General features: G+C 39.9%; 2 protein-coding genes across 3 annotated transcripts; one reads left to right on the top strand and one right to left on the bottom strand.

Annotated features, from left to right (window-relative positions):
- Nucleotides 1-218: 218 nt before the first annotated feature.
- Nucleotides 219-4,135, top strand: LOC130184562 (immunoglobulin lambda-1 light chain-like). 2 transcript variants are annotated; one of them, XM_056400525.1, is made up of 4 exons: nucleotides 225-654; nucleotides 2,443-2,751; nucleotides 2,884-2,958; nucleotides 3,567-4,135. In XM_056400525.1, exons 1-4 carry the CDS (start codon nucleotides 513-515, stop codon nucleotides 3,731-3,733), a joined length of 693 nt encoding a protein of 230 aa, XP_056256500.1. In that variant the 5' UTR covers nucleotides 225-512; the 3' UTR covers nucleotides 3,734-4,135. The 2 variants fall into 2 exon arrangements, with proteins under 2 accessions (XP_056256502.1, XP_056256500.1); XM_056400527.1 differs by lacking the exon at nucleotides 2,884-2,958 and having other exon boundaries at nucleotides 219-654.
- A 3,033-nt stretch (nucleotides 4,136-7,168) lies between these two features.
- LOC130184585 (immunoglobulin lambda-1 light chain-like) lies at nucleotides 7,169-16,465 on the bottom strand. Its single transcript, XM_056400551.1, has 6 exons — nucleotides 16,323-16,465; nucleotides 15,901-16,230; nucleotides 10,530-10,574; nucleotides 8,521-8,829; nucleotides 8,314-8,388; nucleotides 7,169-7,705 (listed from the first exon to the last, which is right to left on the bottom strand). The coding sequence occupies exons 1-6, from the start codon at nucleotides 16,363-16,365 to the stop codon at nucleotides 7,539-7,541; spliced, it is 969 nt and encodes a 322-aa protein (XP_056256526.1). The 5' UTR covers nucleotides 16,366-16,465; the 3' UTR covers nucleotides 7,169-7,538.
- Between the last annotated feature and the right edge of the window lie 120 nt (nucleotides 16,466-16,585).

The raw sequence follows: 16,585 nt of genomic DNA, 5'->3' as shown, positions 1-16,585 counted from the left end.
TGTATCTATATATTTTAACAATTTGTGATCTGCTTTGGCAACAACATGATTTTGTTAATGTCAATAAAGCTTTTTGAATTTTGAATATTACTGTCATTACATGGTGGTCTCTCCTCTGCTCTCTCTCTCTCTCTCTCTCACCCACCCAGGGTCTGGGTCTCTTCCAGGTCTCTTCCTCTAAAGGAAGTCTTTTCTCACCACTGTCACCAGCTGCTGCTCTTGGTGTGAATTGTTGGGTCTCTGTAAATAATATTAGAAAGAGAAGGTCTAGACCTGCTCTATTTGAAAAGTAGCTTGAGATAACTTCTGTTGTCAATGGGCTCTATACAAATAAAAGTCACTTGACTTGATGACCAAAGTTCTTCCAGTTGATCCTGAGGGGAGCATCAACGTCTCAACCAATTGAAATGGGAATATTTCTTGAGATATTTCAGTGTGAAGAAAAAAGAAAAGAGAAGAAGAGACAGTCATGTTGATATGAACATTAGAGAAACACATGATGGAGCTGAAATATGATCCTGGTTCATAATGTGGACTCCTTCACCTCAGCTGACACATTCAACAGCAGACAGGTTTTTGTATCAGTCTTTTTCACTGTGGGAGAAACATACTACCACCTCATCTTTGGCTCTGGAACTAAACTGTATGTAACAGGTAAGAACAAACATTTCTTTTCCTTCACTTGTTTTATTGAAGAAGTGTAAAATGTGTTTGAAGTCACTTTCTGCTGCTTCACACTTTACATGTTAGTTTGTTCAGAGTTAGTACAAAGTTCCTGATGCAGCCGTTGTTCAATGAAAAAGTTCCATCATTAGTGAAAAGATGTTTCAATCTCACTGCACAGCACAAGGAATTCTTTATTTCTGCTTGAGCTCCAAAGTTTTTGAAGAGTCCAAAAAGTGTGATATTGGAAGAGCATTGTGGATTGTCATCAGCTGCTGCTTCATCAATCATCACACTGCTTTTCTTTTCTCTCTTCTCTCTCCTCAAATCAATTGACTTCTACATGAAGGATTGTGGAGGATTTTCCTGCTCACTTGACTTTTGCTACAAAATGTCCAGTTCATCAAAGTCAATTTCAGTGATGAGCAGGATTCTTCACATTCACTCTGACTCTTCAAACTTACATGTTTTTAAAGCTGATTTTCCTTTATGGGAAATGAGATTTCTAAACTTGATGCTGCTAAATACAGTAAATGAATACAGTTGTTGTCTGATGACAAATGTCTTTTATATGAAATATTCACTTTAACAACAACAAACAACTTGAGGAAAAATATAGAAATGCTGTCAAATATTACATTTAATATTTATACAAATTTAATGATGTTAAATAATTAAGAGTGTAGATTAAATATAATTAACAGACTGACATATAGATTTTCTATGTATATAATATATAATGCAGGATGATATATATAGATCTATACTTCCATGGTATATATTACACTAATCCACAGTAAATATAATTTGTATAATGTTCAAACTGTTTATCTAACGAATGTAACCACACTTTATATAATGGAGAATGTGTTTGATTGTGTAAAATATATCATCAATAATGTGAAACAATTGACTAATTCTCTTTGAATAGTCAAAGACAATATAAAAAATAACTTATTATAATATGAATATAATAAGTTTTTATTATATTAGTTTGGTGGTAATAACTGTTATCTATGACTGTAAATATTTCTTTCACTAAAACATGTATTAAGTTTAATGTACAATTTATTTAAAGTTGTCTGAGGTAAATATTTTATTCATAAGATTATAATCAATATATAATATATTTATCTAATAAATAATATAATTTAGTACCAATAAATAAAATGTTCCTATATGTATACACAAATAAGTTATACCTAAACCTCCGTAGGTATAAGAAAATAAAAAAATACATGCACACTTCTTTTATTATTATTATTGTCAGAATACATCATGTTAAATGTTTTTAGTTTTTTTATGTTAGCCATTAAATTCAGTAAAATGAATTATATCATGAAATATTGGGTTAATACTGAATATCTTATAACTGTCATATTTTAAATAATGGTAATAATGTCTTTTTGTTAAAAAATAACCTAAAAATATTGTAAATACATTAATATAATATCATGAAGACACATATATTCTGAACTGATGATTTATAAAAGTGAAATATGAATATAAAGAATTGAAATAGTGTTTCCATCTTTGACTTTGTTGAACTTGATCTTTCTCTGATGATATACATCATATATAAGCATGATATATAGCAGAGGAAATCTATGTGAAGGTGAATCCAGTATATGTGGGACCTTTGTGCTGTATTGATGAGTAGTTTAGTGATCAGAGTCCATGTAGTTTCCAGGATCAGACTGAATGCAGTGCAGTGCTGGAAGCTGCTGTTGACTGTGTGAATGTGTGTCTGTGCTGCTTGTTGCTGCTGTCAAACTTCAGATGAGGCCGTAGTGAAGCCCGTGGTGAGCGTGTACCCAGCAGCACCCAGAGCCCACCCTGAGGGGAAGAGCTCCCTGCTGTGTCTGGCCTCAGCCATGTCTCCTCCTCTGGTCCAGTTCTCCTGGAAAAGACAGAAGGAGGATGGTCCTCTGGAGGAGCTGAAACCTGATGATGGAGAGCAGCTGGAGCTCAGAGAGTCGGGACGCACCGCCGCCATCTTGCTGATCCATCAGCCAGAGAACAGCACATATAAATACCGCTGCTGCGTCGAGCACGAGGGCGGCAAAGTGGAGGCCCAAACACAACAAGGTGATGAAGGCTTGCTGACTGTGTTGAGCAGTGATTCAGCTTCATGTGGAGACGCTGTCAAAGAGAGCAGAGCAGCAGAGCACTGACATTTCTCACTGCCACTCCAAACATTTGACTCCTTTTCTGTTTCAGAGGTTCCAGCTCCAGCAGCCCCCTGTCCTCCAGAGAGAGAGCCAGCAGACCTGGCAGCTCTGCAGCAAGATGACTGTAAGATCACCTGCTGCCTCTCTGCATGGACAGCTCCAATGTTCTGCTGCAGTTAGGGCTGCATATCAGTCTGTTCACTTTCTGCTCATCACTCAAGGATTTCAACATACACTCCCTGATTCTGTTAGAGTGTCCAACAGCACAACAAACCCCAGTCACAGAGCTTTCCCTGCACCACTCTGACTAATAACACCTGTTGGGGGCTCTATACTAAATGTGGGGCTTTGAGGGAGCTACAACAGCTTCAGGGACTGTATGTTAAAGCTCCACTCATTCACATTTCTATATTAACAATGAATCTAATGACTCTGTGTAAGGTCAAAGGTCAGAGGTGAGTTTATTTAGCTTGTTGAGGAGTTCTTCTGCCCCCAAGTGGCTGCAGAAAGAAAATCAGTGAATCCAACTTCAAGCTCATAACAACCTGTGTGTTTTTATATTTGGGCTTTGATTTGATCCTGGAGGGATTTGAATTGTCAGAAACAGTTGACAGAAGAAGGTGATGAAGGCTTGCTGACTGTGTTGAGCAGTGATTCAGCTTCATGTGGAGACGCTGTCAAAGAGAGCAGAGCAGCAGAGCACTGACTGATTTCTTTTTCAATCCTTTTCAGTTGCAGTGGTTCCCCTGGATCCTCTCCAGCCTCAGTGCAGGGTGAAGCTGCTCTGTCTGCTCTACACAGTGCTGATAGTGAAGAGTCTGGTGTACTGCTGTGGACTCTCTCTGCTGATGATCCTCACAAACAAGGGACCGTCCACCAACTGCACACATGCTGACTGACTGTTTTCTGCTGGCCTTTTCTCACCATCAAATCTCATCACTTCATCTCATTTATCTCTTTGATCACTGTTCACAAATTTAAGCCAAATGTATCTTTATATTCACAGGTTAGATACAGTCTGTCTACTAATAATAAATACATATATCATATATCACACACATATATTTGGAGTAACTGAGTTTAAATTCTGTCCTTTTGTGTTGTTTTAATGCTCTACATCCACTTTTAATTGTGACTTGTATATTAATAGAAAATGAAGCGTAGTCATTAGTTGTCTGGTAAATATTCAACTGATTATTGTTGTTTTCTGTTCTTATGTTTCTTTTTAATACTTTCTGCAGAGTGTGGCTGGTTTGTCAAATTCATTCATTGTAACATTCTCAATAAATTAATAAATCACAGTTTCTGTTTATTATAAACATCCTGTTTTTATGGATTTATTATATTAGAAACAGACTCAACTATATTTGTCAGATACAGTGACACGCACAAGTAATTTGAGTACGGCTGTAAACAGCTCTCAGTAAACTTTAATAAAGCTCTAAGAACAAATATAGAGGAAGATACAAATATAAGCAAACAGCCTAACTAGGAGAACGAAGCCAAACCAAGAACAGCAAACACAAACACACAGCTTTCATACACAGTCATGTAGGTGTGGGTGTGGATTTTCCCAAAGGATCAGTGTTGTGTGTTTCTAACATTTCACTTGAACATTAACCATCTTTTACAACAGTGTCACTTTAGATGTAAGACACTACACAGATGACACACACACACAAATAAAACAGCACTAACTGTTACTGCAAATTCATAAACGTGTAACGCAGTTAAGAAGTAGTGTGATTCCACTTGCCATAAAAACTCATCTCACAACACGCAAATTTGTTTGTCCTATGGTAATTAAATGCAGCACCCCTGTGGCTTAGGGTCGTGCACCCCGGGGGGTAAAAACAGTCGGACCTCGCTGTCCCCCTGGTAGGTGCATGAGCTATGAGCTCCGCCATTGTGCCATATTAATTACTTACATTTCAATACTAAGGGGTGGTTTAAGTTGTATTTTTTTTCACATATAGTTCCCGAACGGTCGAGCACGTCCTCTTTCATAAAAAGTTGACGGTGGTTTTCTTTTATTTTTGTTAACAAAATGGCTAGTGCTACACGTTGTTAACTAACCTGCACTTTCTTTTCATTTTACATTTTTCAGACGTGTATGTGTGTGTGACTGACTGTATTATTAATCCCTCTGCCAGGTACGCTTGTGTCTTATTTTATGTTCATTTTGAAACTAATTGAACAGTCGGACCTCGCTATCCCCCTGACGTGTATGTGTGTGTGTGTGTGTGTATGTGTGTGTGAGGAAAACCGGGACTGACTATTATTAATCCCTCTGCCAATGTCTGAAATAAACGGCAAGTTGCCAACTGTGATGGTTGTCTTCATCTCTTAAACTACACAACGCAAAGAGAGAGTACAAAGCCGCTACATACGGTTACAACTGTTTATTTCATTTCATTATTTACAAACTATTGAAAATGATTACAAATGAACATATCTGGTATTATTTCCGGCTACTGAGAGTGTCTGTAATGTTACATATACAATAGGACATCATTTATGAGTTGATTACATTTTTTTTCACACTCAAAAAATCATTTTAAACGTGTTTAAAATGATACAATTACTTTTACTTCAGCAATTCAACAAGTGCAGAAATTCAAACTGCTCTTTGTTCAAAGTCTAGTGACGTCAGATCAGAAAACTCTCATTTGTGTCATGTTGGAGGCTCCTGACAAACAACCTGTGTCAGTTATGTAGCAGCACTTGTTGGCAGTGTCAACTGTAAAGTGACCTCTGGTTGCTAAAAGTCCAAATCCCCATCAAAGCATGTGACACATGAGACCTCCAGGCAGGTGGTCTCTGTGGGTCTCTGGGCTCAGTTGAACTCTGTGTGGGTGGAGGGCTCAGTGGAAAAAAGTGTCACTAAGAGACAAACTACAGAGGGAGGGGGGTTCCTGATTGTGCACAGCAGCAGATATCAATCTGCTCTCAGTGGTTGTTAGGACTCATAAAAAACTGTTGACAGCGAATCAACACTTCCTCTCCTGCAGCAGACGGGCTGTGTGGGTTTCTGCTCTGCAGCCTCCACACCGTTAGCTGTGGCTTTTCACTTTAATAACACAATGACAGCTACAACCATCCGCTCTGCTAACGAGTCATTGCAGGAAGCATCTGTGTAATGTTACACAAACTTTCAGTAGCTTGGAAATAATTTCATATATGTACATTTGTATTTATTTAAAGTAGTTTGTGAATAAATTCTCATATTTAACTTTAACAATAAATTTCAAATTTCTAGGAAATGATTTCATGTTTCTAACTTGATATGAATTTGAAGTTACTTGCCTGCTGTTTTATTTGTGCGTAAACAACAGTGTCATCAGCGTAGAGTTTTACATCCACACTCACACAGATGTAAAAGATGGTTAATGTTCAAGTTTAATGTTAGAGGTTAAAGATCCTTCAATCTGCTCAGGTCCAGGTTTATTAGCTGACACTGATTCTAACAGTGTTTTCAGTGTTTAGAGCGTTCACACGAGACAAATTACAAACTGAAGGCTGAACATGAGAGTATGGACAATACAACTGTGGAATTTATCACTGTGTTGGTGGACGTCTTTATTATAATAATAAATAATAAAATAGTCCGACACAGACAAAGAAGAAACTAAAAATATTAATAACCAAACAGAAAAGTAAAAGTATTTAATAATAAGAGCCAAAATTAAATGATTAGTTTTTAGGATTTTTTTTGTAATCTTAAACACAAATACACAAATGTCACACATACAAAACAACATAAACATCAGATGTACATAAAATATCTTCCTGCATATTTTTAAGATTAGAGCAAACACATCTTTTTAATATGTGTTTATTTTATATACGTTTTGTTTTTATCATAATTAATTATTCAATGACTAAAACCCAAGGTAAAGGTATTCTCATCATTATAGATAATACTTTATCATCATGAAGCATTTTATAATTCATACTTCATTAATTTGTGGTTGTTGTTTTACAATTAAATTATCATTGTTCATCGTTTGAAGCACATCTTGCAAATAAATGGCTACAGCTGCTGCTCCAACACCATCGCTCCCAGGCCCTTCACAACATTTCTTTACTTTATTCCCTCCAGGTTCCATTCTGTAACAATCCTACTTCAGTAAAGGCTGGTTCACATACAGATCTGAGCTCAGTTGTGAGTACAGATATTCCAATGGATTATTAAAGTTTGACATTCAGTATATTTATAATGCATAGTATCTTTTTGTGAAAATTTACTACAGCAAGTTCTTTATTTCTCTGATGATTTGCTTCAAAGCTTAAAGAAAATCAGTAAAAAAGTAAGTTAAAAAAGAACACAACACTGTGATTTTTCATTTTATTCAAAGAGTAAAACTGAAATAATTTTTGTCAAAGTAAAACTTAGGCCTGTATGAGATATAAAATGAAACAAGAAGGGGAGAAAATAACATAAATATCTGCCAAGCAGCTGATTACACAAGCCACAATTAAAAGTGGAAAAAAATACAGCATCAAAATAAAGAAATAATGAAAAATGCAAATTTGACAAGTAAAATATAATGTATGTCTCCATGTATTTATTATTAGTAGACAGACTGTATCTAACCTGTGAATATAAAGATACATTTGGCTTAAATTTGTGAACAGTGATCAAAGAGATAAATGAGATGAAGTGATGAGATTTGATGGTGAGAAAAGGCCAGCAGAAAACAGTCAGTCAGCATGTGTGCAGTTGATGGACGGTCCCTTGTTTGTGAGGATCATCAGCAGAGAGAGTCCACAGCAGTACACCAGACTCTTCACTATCAGCACTGTGTAGAGCAGACAGAGCAGCTTCACCCTGCACTGAGGCTGGAGAGGATCCAGGGGAACCACTGCAACTGAAAAGGATTGAAAAAGAAATCAGTCAGTGCTCTGCTGCTCTGCTCTCTTTGACAGCGTCTCCACATGAAGCTGAATCACTGCTCAACACAGTCAGCAAGCCTTCATCACCTTCTTCTGTCAACTGTTTCTGACAATTCAAATCACTCCAGGATCAAATCAAAGTCCAAATATAAAAACACACAGGTTGTTATGAGCTTGAAGTTGGTGTCACTGATTTTCTTTCTGCAGCCACTTGGGGGCAGAAGAACTCCTCAACAAGCTAAATAAACACACCTCTGACCTTTGACCTTACACAGAGTCATTAGATTCATCGTTAATATAGAAATATGAATGAGTGGAGCTTTAACATACAGTCCCTGAAGCTGTTGTAGCTCCCTCAAAGCCCCACATTTAGTATAGAGCCCCCAACAGGTGTTATTAGTCAGAGTGGTGCAGGGAAAGCTCTGTGACTGGGGTTTGTTGTGCTGTTGGACACTCTAACAGAATCAGGGAGTGTATGTTGAAATCCTTGAGTGATGAGCAGAAAGTGAACAGACTGATATGCAGCCCTAACTGCAGCAGAACATTGGAGCTGTCCATGCAGAGAGGCAGCAGGTGATCTTACAGTCATCTTGCTGCAGAGCTGCCAGGTCTGCTGGCTCTCTCTCTGGAGGACAGGGGGCTGCTGGAGCTGGAACCTCTGAAACAGAAAAGGAGTCAAATGTTTGGAGTGGCAGTGAGAAATGTCAGTGCTCTGCTGCTCTGCTCTCTTTGACAGCGTCTCCACATGAAGCTGAATCACTGCTCAACACAGTCAGCAAGCCTTCATCACCTTGTTGTGTTTGGGCCTCCACTTTGCCGCCCTCGTGCTCGACGCAGCAGCGGTATTTATATGTGCTGTTCTCTGGCTGATGGATCAGCAAGATGGCGGCGGTGCGTCCCGACTCTCTGAGCTCCAGCTGCTCTCCATCATCAGGTTTCAGCTCCTCCAGAGGACCATCCTCCTTCTGTCTTTTCCAGGAGAACTGGACCAGAGGAGGAGACATGGCTGAGGCCAGACACAGCAGGGAGCTCTTCCCCTCAGGGTGGGCTCTGGGTGCTGCTGGGTACACGCTCACCACGGGCTTCACTACGGCCTCATCTGAAGTTTGACAGCAGCAACAAGCAGCACAGACACACATTCACACAGTCAACAGCAGCTTCCAGCACTGCACTGCATTCAGTCTGATCCTGGAAACTACATGGACTCTGATCACTAAACTACTCATCAATACAGCACAAAGGTCCCACATATACTGGATTCACCTTCACATAGATTTCCTCTGCTATATATCATGCTTATATATGATGTATATCATCAGAGAAAGATCAAGTTCAACAAAGTCAAAGATGGAAACACTATTTCAATTCTTTATATTCATATTTCACTTTTATAAATCATCAGCTCAGAATATATGTGTCTTCATGATATTATATTAATGTATTTACAATATTTTTAGGTTATTTTTTAACAAAAATACATTATTACCATTATTTAAAATATGACAGTTATAAGATATTCAGTATTAAACAAATATTTCATGATATAATTCATTTTACTGAATTAATTGCTAACATAAAAAAACAAAAAACATTTAACATGATGTATTCTGACAATAATAATAATAAAAGAAGTGCGCATGTATTTTTTATTTTCTTATACCTACGGAGGTTTAGGTATAACTTATTTGTGTATACATATAGGAACATTTTATTTATTGGTACTAAATTTTATTATTATATATATTATATTATATTATATATTGATAATAATTTTATGATGAAAAAATATTTACCACAAACAATTTTAATAAATTCTACATTAAACTAAATACATGTTTTAGTGAAATAAACATTTACAGTCATATAAATAACAGTTATTACTATTATCACATTATTGTTGATATATTTTACACAATCAAACACATTCTCCATTATATAAAGTGTGGTTACATTCATTAGATAAACAGTTTGAACATTATACAAATTCTATTTACTGTGGATTAGTGTAATATATACCATGGACGTAAAGATCTATATATATCATCCTGCATTATATATTATATACATAGAAAATCTATATGTCAGTCTGTTAATTATATTTAACCTACACTCTTATTTATTTAACATCATTAAATTTGTATAAATATTAAATGTAATATTTGACACCATTTCTATATTTTTCCTCAAGTTGTTTGTTGTTGTTAAAGTGAATATTTCATATAAAAGACATTTGTCATCAGACAACAACTGTATTCATTTACTGTATTTAGCAGCATCAAGTTTAGAAATCTCATTTCCCATAAAGGAAAATCAGCTTTAAAAACATGTAAGTTTGAAGAGTCAGAGTGAATGTGAAGAATCCTGCTCATCACTGAAATTGACTTTGATGAACTGGACATTTTGTAGCAAAAGTCAAGTGAGCAGGAAAATCCTCCACAATCCTTCATGTAGAAGTCAATTGATTTGAGGAGAGAGAAGAGAGAAAAGAAAAGCAGTGTGATGATTGATGAAGCAGCAGCTGATGACAATCCACAATGCTCTTCCAATATCACACTTTTTGGACTCTTCAAAAACTTTGGAGTTCAAGCAGAAATAAAGAATTCCTTGTGCTGTGCAGTGAGATTGAAACATCTTTTCACTAATGATGGAACTTTTTCATTGAACAACGGCTGCATCAGGAACTTTGTACTAACTCTGAACAAACTAACATGTAAAGTGTGAAGCAGCAGAAAGTGACTTCAAACACATTTTACACTTCTTCAATAAAACAAGTGAAGGAAAAGAAATGTTTCTTCTTACCTGTTACATACAGTTTAGTTCCAGAGCCAAAGATGAGGTACCCTCCTCCCACAGTGAAAGAGACTGATACAAAAACCTGTCTGCTGTTGAATGTGTCAGCTGAGGTGAAGGAGTCCACATTATGAACCAGGATCATATTTCAGCTCCATCATGTGTTTCTCTAATGTTCATATCAACATGACTGTCTCTTCTTCTCTTTTCTTTTTTCTTCACACTGAAATATCTCAAGAAATATTCCCATTTCAATTGGTTGAGACGTTGATGCTCCCCTCAGGATCAACTGGAAGAACTTTGGTCATCAAGTCAAGTGACTTTTATTTGTATAGAGCCCATTGACAACAGAAGTTATCTCAAGGTACTTTTCAAATAGAGCAGGTCTAGACCTTCTCTTTCTAATATTATTTACAGAGACCCAACAATTCACACCAAGAGCAGCAGCTGGTGACAGTGGTGAGAAAAGACTTCCTTTAGAGGAAGAGACCTGGAAGAGACCCAGACCCAGGGTGGGTGAGGGGGGGGGGAGGGAGGGAGAGAGAGGGAGAGAGAGAGAGAGAGAGAGAGAAAAAGAGAGAGAGAGAGTGAGAGAGATTTTTTTTGACTTTTCAATTCTCTTTAACATGTCAAAATTCAACTCAGACTCTCAGCAAGTTACTGATGAGCCTCAGTGAAGAGACCCCGACAGCAGAGGAGAGAGCAGCAGCATGGTCCATGTGTGGTCCACACAGCGAGCTGTGGGCCTCCACACCAGGTCTGTAGGTCCAGTCAGCAGCCTCTGTATGAACTGGAGCCGGAAAGCGGCCCCCCTGCTGGCCAGGTGTACGAGTCCCTGACCCCCCTCTTCTTTGGGAAGAAAGAGGACACTCTGTGGAACCCAGTGCAGGCGGTCGCAGAAACACTTCACAATCACAGCTTGGACTTTAGCCAGCAGGGTCACATGAGGGTCCACACAGGACAGACGGTGCCACAACATGGAAGCAACTCAATTATTCATTATTAAAAGTAAAATCCATTTCCATCTTTTTGAGCCTCCCCTCCACTTTCCAGGTGAGCCCACCAGGTAGTTTAACCTCCTGCAGCTCATCCCCCACTCTCAGGGCTTCACTTTAGCAGAGGAGATCTCACCAAAACTTTTGGACACTGTCAGTTAAAAAATTCATGTCATCCTGGTTCTTTACAGCAATAATCACATCATCAGCATACAGACAATTTAAAAACCCAACTATAATGTGGAAGTTTAAAACCAATGAGATGTGTTCTCAGTTTGTGGAGGAGAGGCTTTATTGCCATGACTACAGCATGCCTGAAAGAGGGCAGCCCTGCCTGACACCCCTCTGCACTTTAAAAGGAAAAACTCAAACCACCCTTCATTTTCAGTACACTCTGTGTCTCCATACAAGGCCTGAATGTTCGCAATAAGACCTGAGCTGAACCCAGAACCCTCCAGCGTCTGCCAGAGATATTCATGTTCAACCCCATCAAATGCTTTTTCTTGGTCTATGGAAATAAGTTCCATTCCCAATGAACTGGAGAGGTCCAAAACATCACAAATGAAATGTACATTGTGTGTTATCAGCCTGCCTGGTACACAGTAGGTCTGGTCCACATCAAGGACCTGCTCCATCACTTTTCTCAGACGGTTGGCTAAGACCTTGGAGAGGAGTTTGTAGTCGGTACAGAGGAGGGCCACTGGTGGCCAGTTGTTTAGGTTCTGCAGGTCTCCTTTTTCTGGCAGGAGGGTGAGGACCGCTCTCCTGCAACTCAGGGGCAAGCGGCCCTTCACCAGACTGTCCCTGAGAACACACAGCAGGTCCTCACCCATCACTGACCAGAAGGCTTTGTAAAAATCTGCTGGCAGACCATCTAGACCTGGAGCCTTCCCAGGTTCTAGGCTCTGCAGCACATTATAGACATTTATAAAAAAACATTTGGAGCCTTTGAAAATCTGCTGTTATTTTTCAAATATGAGCTGCCATTACATCCTCCACATCAACAGGAAGTGGAATAAAATGTCTAGAAAATAAAAGCCCCACTCCTCCACTAGTGCTGCTTTTATGACTGAAATAAACATGTCCATTCCACTCCCTCCTCCAGTCCCCTTCATTGTCCACAGTGCTGTGGGTCTCCTGGAGAAAAGTCACATTCAACTTTTGAAGCTGAATCAAAGTGAACACAGAGGCTCTTTGAACAATGTGTCTCGCTCCATTCACATTTAACGCGCCTCATTTAAAGTTGCACATGTTTAAAATGGAGCAAAAAGACCAGAGAGAAAACAAACACAGAGACCTAGTCATCTTCACACATGTGGTTTTTGACCTTGAGGAGCAGTTTTCTAAAAGTCTAAAAAGCTCCTGGTCTGTGAAACCTGTCTGTCCAGACTCTCCTGGGCTCTTCACGTCAAATCTGACAGAGTCTAGAACAGGGGTCTCAAACTCAATTCACCTAAGGTCCGCTGGAGGTAGAGTTTGGGACCCCTGGTCCAGAAACAGCTTGAGGTGAGGGAAGAAATTCTCCACCTTCACTCTTGAACCCTTTGTGTCCTCCAGAAACTTCTTAATCCTTGTTAAAGCATAAACACTTCATTCAGGAGGCTGATCTTACACTCCCGTACCCGACCAGTTCACCCACCACCAGACTGCACTCCTCCACCGAGCAGCTCACTGCCGGGGACAGTTTGACAGCTTCTCCAGCCCGGAACCAACAGACATGTTGTTCAGCTGGTAGCGTGTTCACCACCACCACAACCCACAGCCAGAAAACACAAGGTTCCAATAATCAAGTGCTGATGAAACAAAGGCATGAATGAGGATTTCAGCATCAGTCCTGGACAGAAAAGACAGAATCCTGCTCTGTTACGTAGCTGAACAAAGACGCTCTTGGTCAGATCTTTAATGTGCTGATCCAAGGAGAGGGTAGGATGGAATGTGACACCCAGATACTTGGCTGTCAGACTATGAGGAATCACACAGTTGTTGAGAGTTATTGTCACTTGATCAAACTGGTGTCTGTGTCGGGTCGGGCCGACGACCAGCATCTGACTTTTGTCTGAATTCAGGAGCAAAAAATGATGAGACATCCAGCTTTTCACAGCAGACACACAGAGCTCTACATTCATCATGTGAGAGGAATGGTCAGCCTTTATAGGCACATACAGCTGAGTATCATCAGACTAGACACAGCTGTGTTTCATTTACTGCTACAAGTTTCAACAGAGTCAGTTGCTACAGTGAAAGGAGCCAGGACCTGCGCTCATTTCTCAGCAAGAGCAGCTACAGTTGCTGGACCAATGTGTGGAGTGATAAAGACATCTGAACTAGTGGTGTGAGGACAGGCTAGTGTTGCTTCACATTTGATCAAAAAGTCATCAGAGATGGCAGAAGTGACGGGAGAGATGCTCACACTAGATACCTCAGTTCCACGGGATAGAATCAAGTGTAGAGTGTTACCACTGCAGTGAGTTGGTTCAGCCACAAACTGGCTGAAAGCTAAAGTGTCAATCATCACTAGAAAGGCTTTACTTAGAGGATCACAGGCCTTATTCAAGTCAATATTCTGGTCCTAGTCTCCTGGAGAGGGAGATTCTCAACTGATGGAGATGATTTCAATACAAGAGCCTCCACAGAGTTAAAGGTCACTTCAAGTTTAGATGTTAGTGTGAAATTTGACTTATAGATTAATGCCACACCCCCACCTGGCTCAGTAGCTCCAGCAGCATGTGCATTAGTATCATCAGGTGGGGAAACTTCATTAAGAGGAAGGATAACGTTTGGTTTCATCCATGTTCCTAAAGATTTCCTAATCTTCTTCAGCCTGAATGAAAAAGCAAGTGAGATTTTCCCATAATGACTTACACTTTGTAAAGAACATTGAACACTTCCTAACAGCAGTGTTTGGGGGAAGAATTCCATTTTCCTTCACTGGTACATTTCTTTAGTGTTCTCAAGACTCAAGTTTACTCCACTTTTAGATTGGTGTTCAGGAAAAGGAAGATGAGTGGTGTTTTCTCCTGGAGGCCAAGTGAAGCCAGGCTTCCCCTGTTTTACTGACTGTAGTTGTGATTTTAATAAAAAGACTTGGACTGTGTAAATACTCTGTGCTGTAGCTGCCATCCCTCCTCTTCCCCATTCTCATTGAGGTAACCAGCGCCCCTCTAACTGATGTGTGAATGTGTGGTGAAACTACGCTGGCTGTGAGCTTGAAACACCTTCTGTAGACTAATGTCACGTCTCTGAGGAGGCCAGGTCACAGTTTCATCTCTTGATGAGAAAGAGAATGATTAACCAATCAGATGAAGCCACCGTCATGCCACTGCCAAACTGTGATTAGTCAGGACTATGATAAGGGAAGCCAGCCGCCCTCTGGCCTCACACCAACCACATCATAGCATGTTGATAAGCTCACTGACATTGAAAGTGACATGTAGCTACTGTTACTTTATGATGTGAAGGTAAAAGTTGAAACGTCTCCTGGTTGAGTTTGTGAATGAAGGCGTCTTTTCTTCATGATCAGATCTGTGCTGTGCATTAAGCAGCAGGTTGTGCATTTCCACACACACATATAGGAGCTATAGGAGATGCAGCAGACTGGGATGTGTGCTCCTCTCCTTGTTTCTCTTCAGCCTCTGTAGAACTTTCAGGGTGTGTTGTTTTGAAATGTTTGAAGAGGTTACTGCTGTTGCTGCTGTGTGGCTCTTTCTTGTCACAAATAGTGCACCTTGCTGTATTTTTATCTCCAGGTGAAAAGTAGCAGCAAAGCACGCTACGTTTCCTCTCTGCCATTCTCCATCTCTCAGGTCTGATGATGAAGTGTGCCACTGTGCACGGCTGAGCGCCGGCTTCTCACAGTCATGTGACACGGGCCGGCTAAATACATCAGGGCTGTTTGGATCAAACATGATACAAAAGTAGTGGAAATGTCTGCAAGTGATACAGCCACCCACCTTTTGTATTTCTAGCATTTTACTATTGATATTTTCTAAAGGAATCCATCCCAAATGAGGAAGTTGTGAGGATGAAAGGATCAATCCCACAGGATCAATCCATGATATGATTTAAAGTGTGTTTGTTGTTTCCAGCTTTTCTGTTGGATCTCATTTGATTCATTGAGTTCCTTTGATACTTTTCTCTTCATCTTCTTTTATTATTGTGCTTGTGTGTTTCTTCTTTGTCCTCACTGTGTGGAACAACAGGAAACCTGCTGAAATATCTCATCAAAATATCAATCAATATCATAGAAAAGTCAAGAAAAAGTGTGTGAGCTGGAGGTGAAATATGTGAACCTGGGCTGTGGTTTCCTGCTCTCTTCCTGTCACAAACACTGTTTGACATCTGTTCATCTGGAGGTTTTTGTTCAGGCTGCAGGGATCATTTCTCACTGTGGGGATCTCTCTTATAACAGGAGCAGTAGTAGGAGGCTGAATGAGAGAGTTTAACGTTCTTTATCTTCAACTCACAGCCGTTCTGTTTATTAACAGCTGTGAAATCATCTTTCTGAGGATGATTGAAACCTGACTCTATTTTGCCATTATCTTTGTCAATGTACAGAATCAGACCGAATGTTTCTGTCTCTTTCTTCTGATACCAGAACACATAAGAGTTGTAGTCACACTGCTGAGTTCCTCCACAGCTGAAGGAGACTGTTTCACCAACTCTCCTGGTCAATGATAACTGGTCCTGCATCAGCTCTGCTGCCATGGCAACCAGCGCTGTAGAGACACAGACAGGTAGATGAAGGTTAGTGTGACAGTGTTTGTCACAGGTGGAGTTTGCTGGCTCCTGATTGGCTGGAAACACTCACCTGAACACAGACAGCACAGAGCAGCAGCTGGGAGGAAAAGCATTTTGTGCCGTGGTGTTTCCTCTGGTGAAGCTGGGGAGAAGTGGAGCTCTGATGCAGCTGAGGCCAAACAAGGACGAGCTGTGAGCTCAGACGAGGGCCACGTGGTTTCTGACGCCTCCTCAAACCTCCCATCAGCCCCTGCGGCCCACAGATGAGGCCGCTGCTGCTGTTGCTGTGATGAATCAAACTTGTATTCTGCTGCCCTCTGGTGGCTGCAGCCA

The sequence above is a fragment of the Seriola aureovittata genome, chromosome 17 (genome assembly GCF_021018895.1).
Source record: "Seriola aureovittata isolate HTS-2021-v1 ecotype China chromosome 17, ASM2101889v1, whole genome shotgun sequence".
In the NCBI taxonomy this organism is placed as follows: Eukaryota; Metazoa; Chordata; class Actinopteri; order Carangiformes; family Carangidae; genus Seriola; species Seriola aureovittata.
The sequence above is the reverse complement of the archived record's forward strand: the minus strand, read 5'-3'. Positions and strand labels throughout refer to the sequence as shown.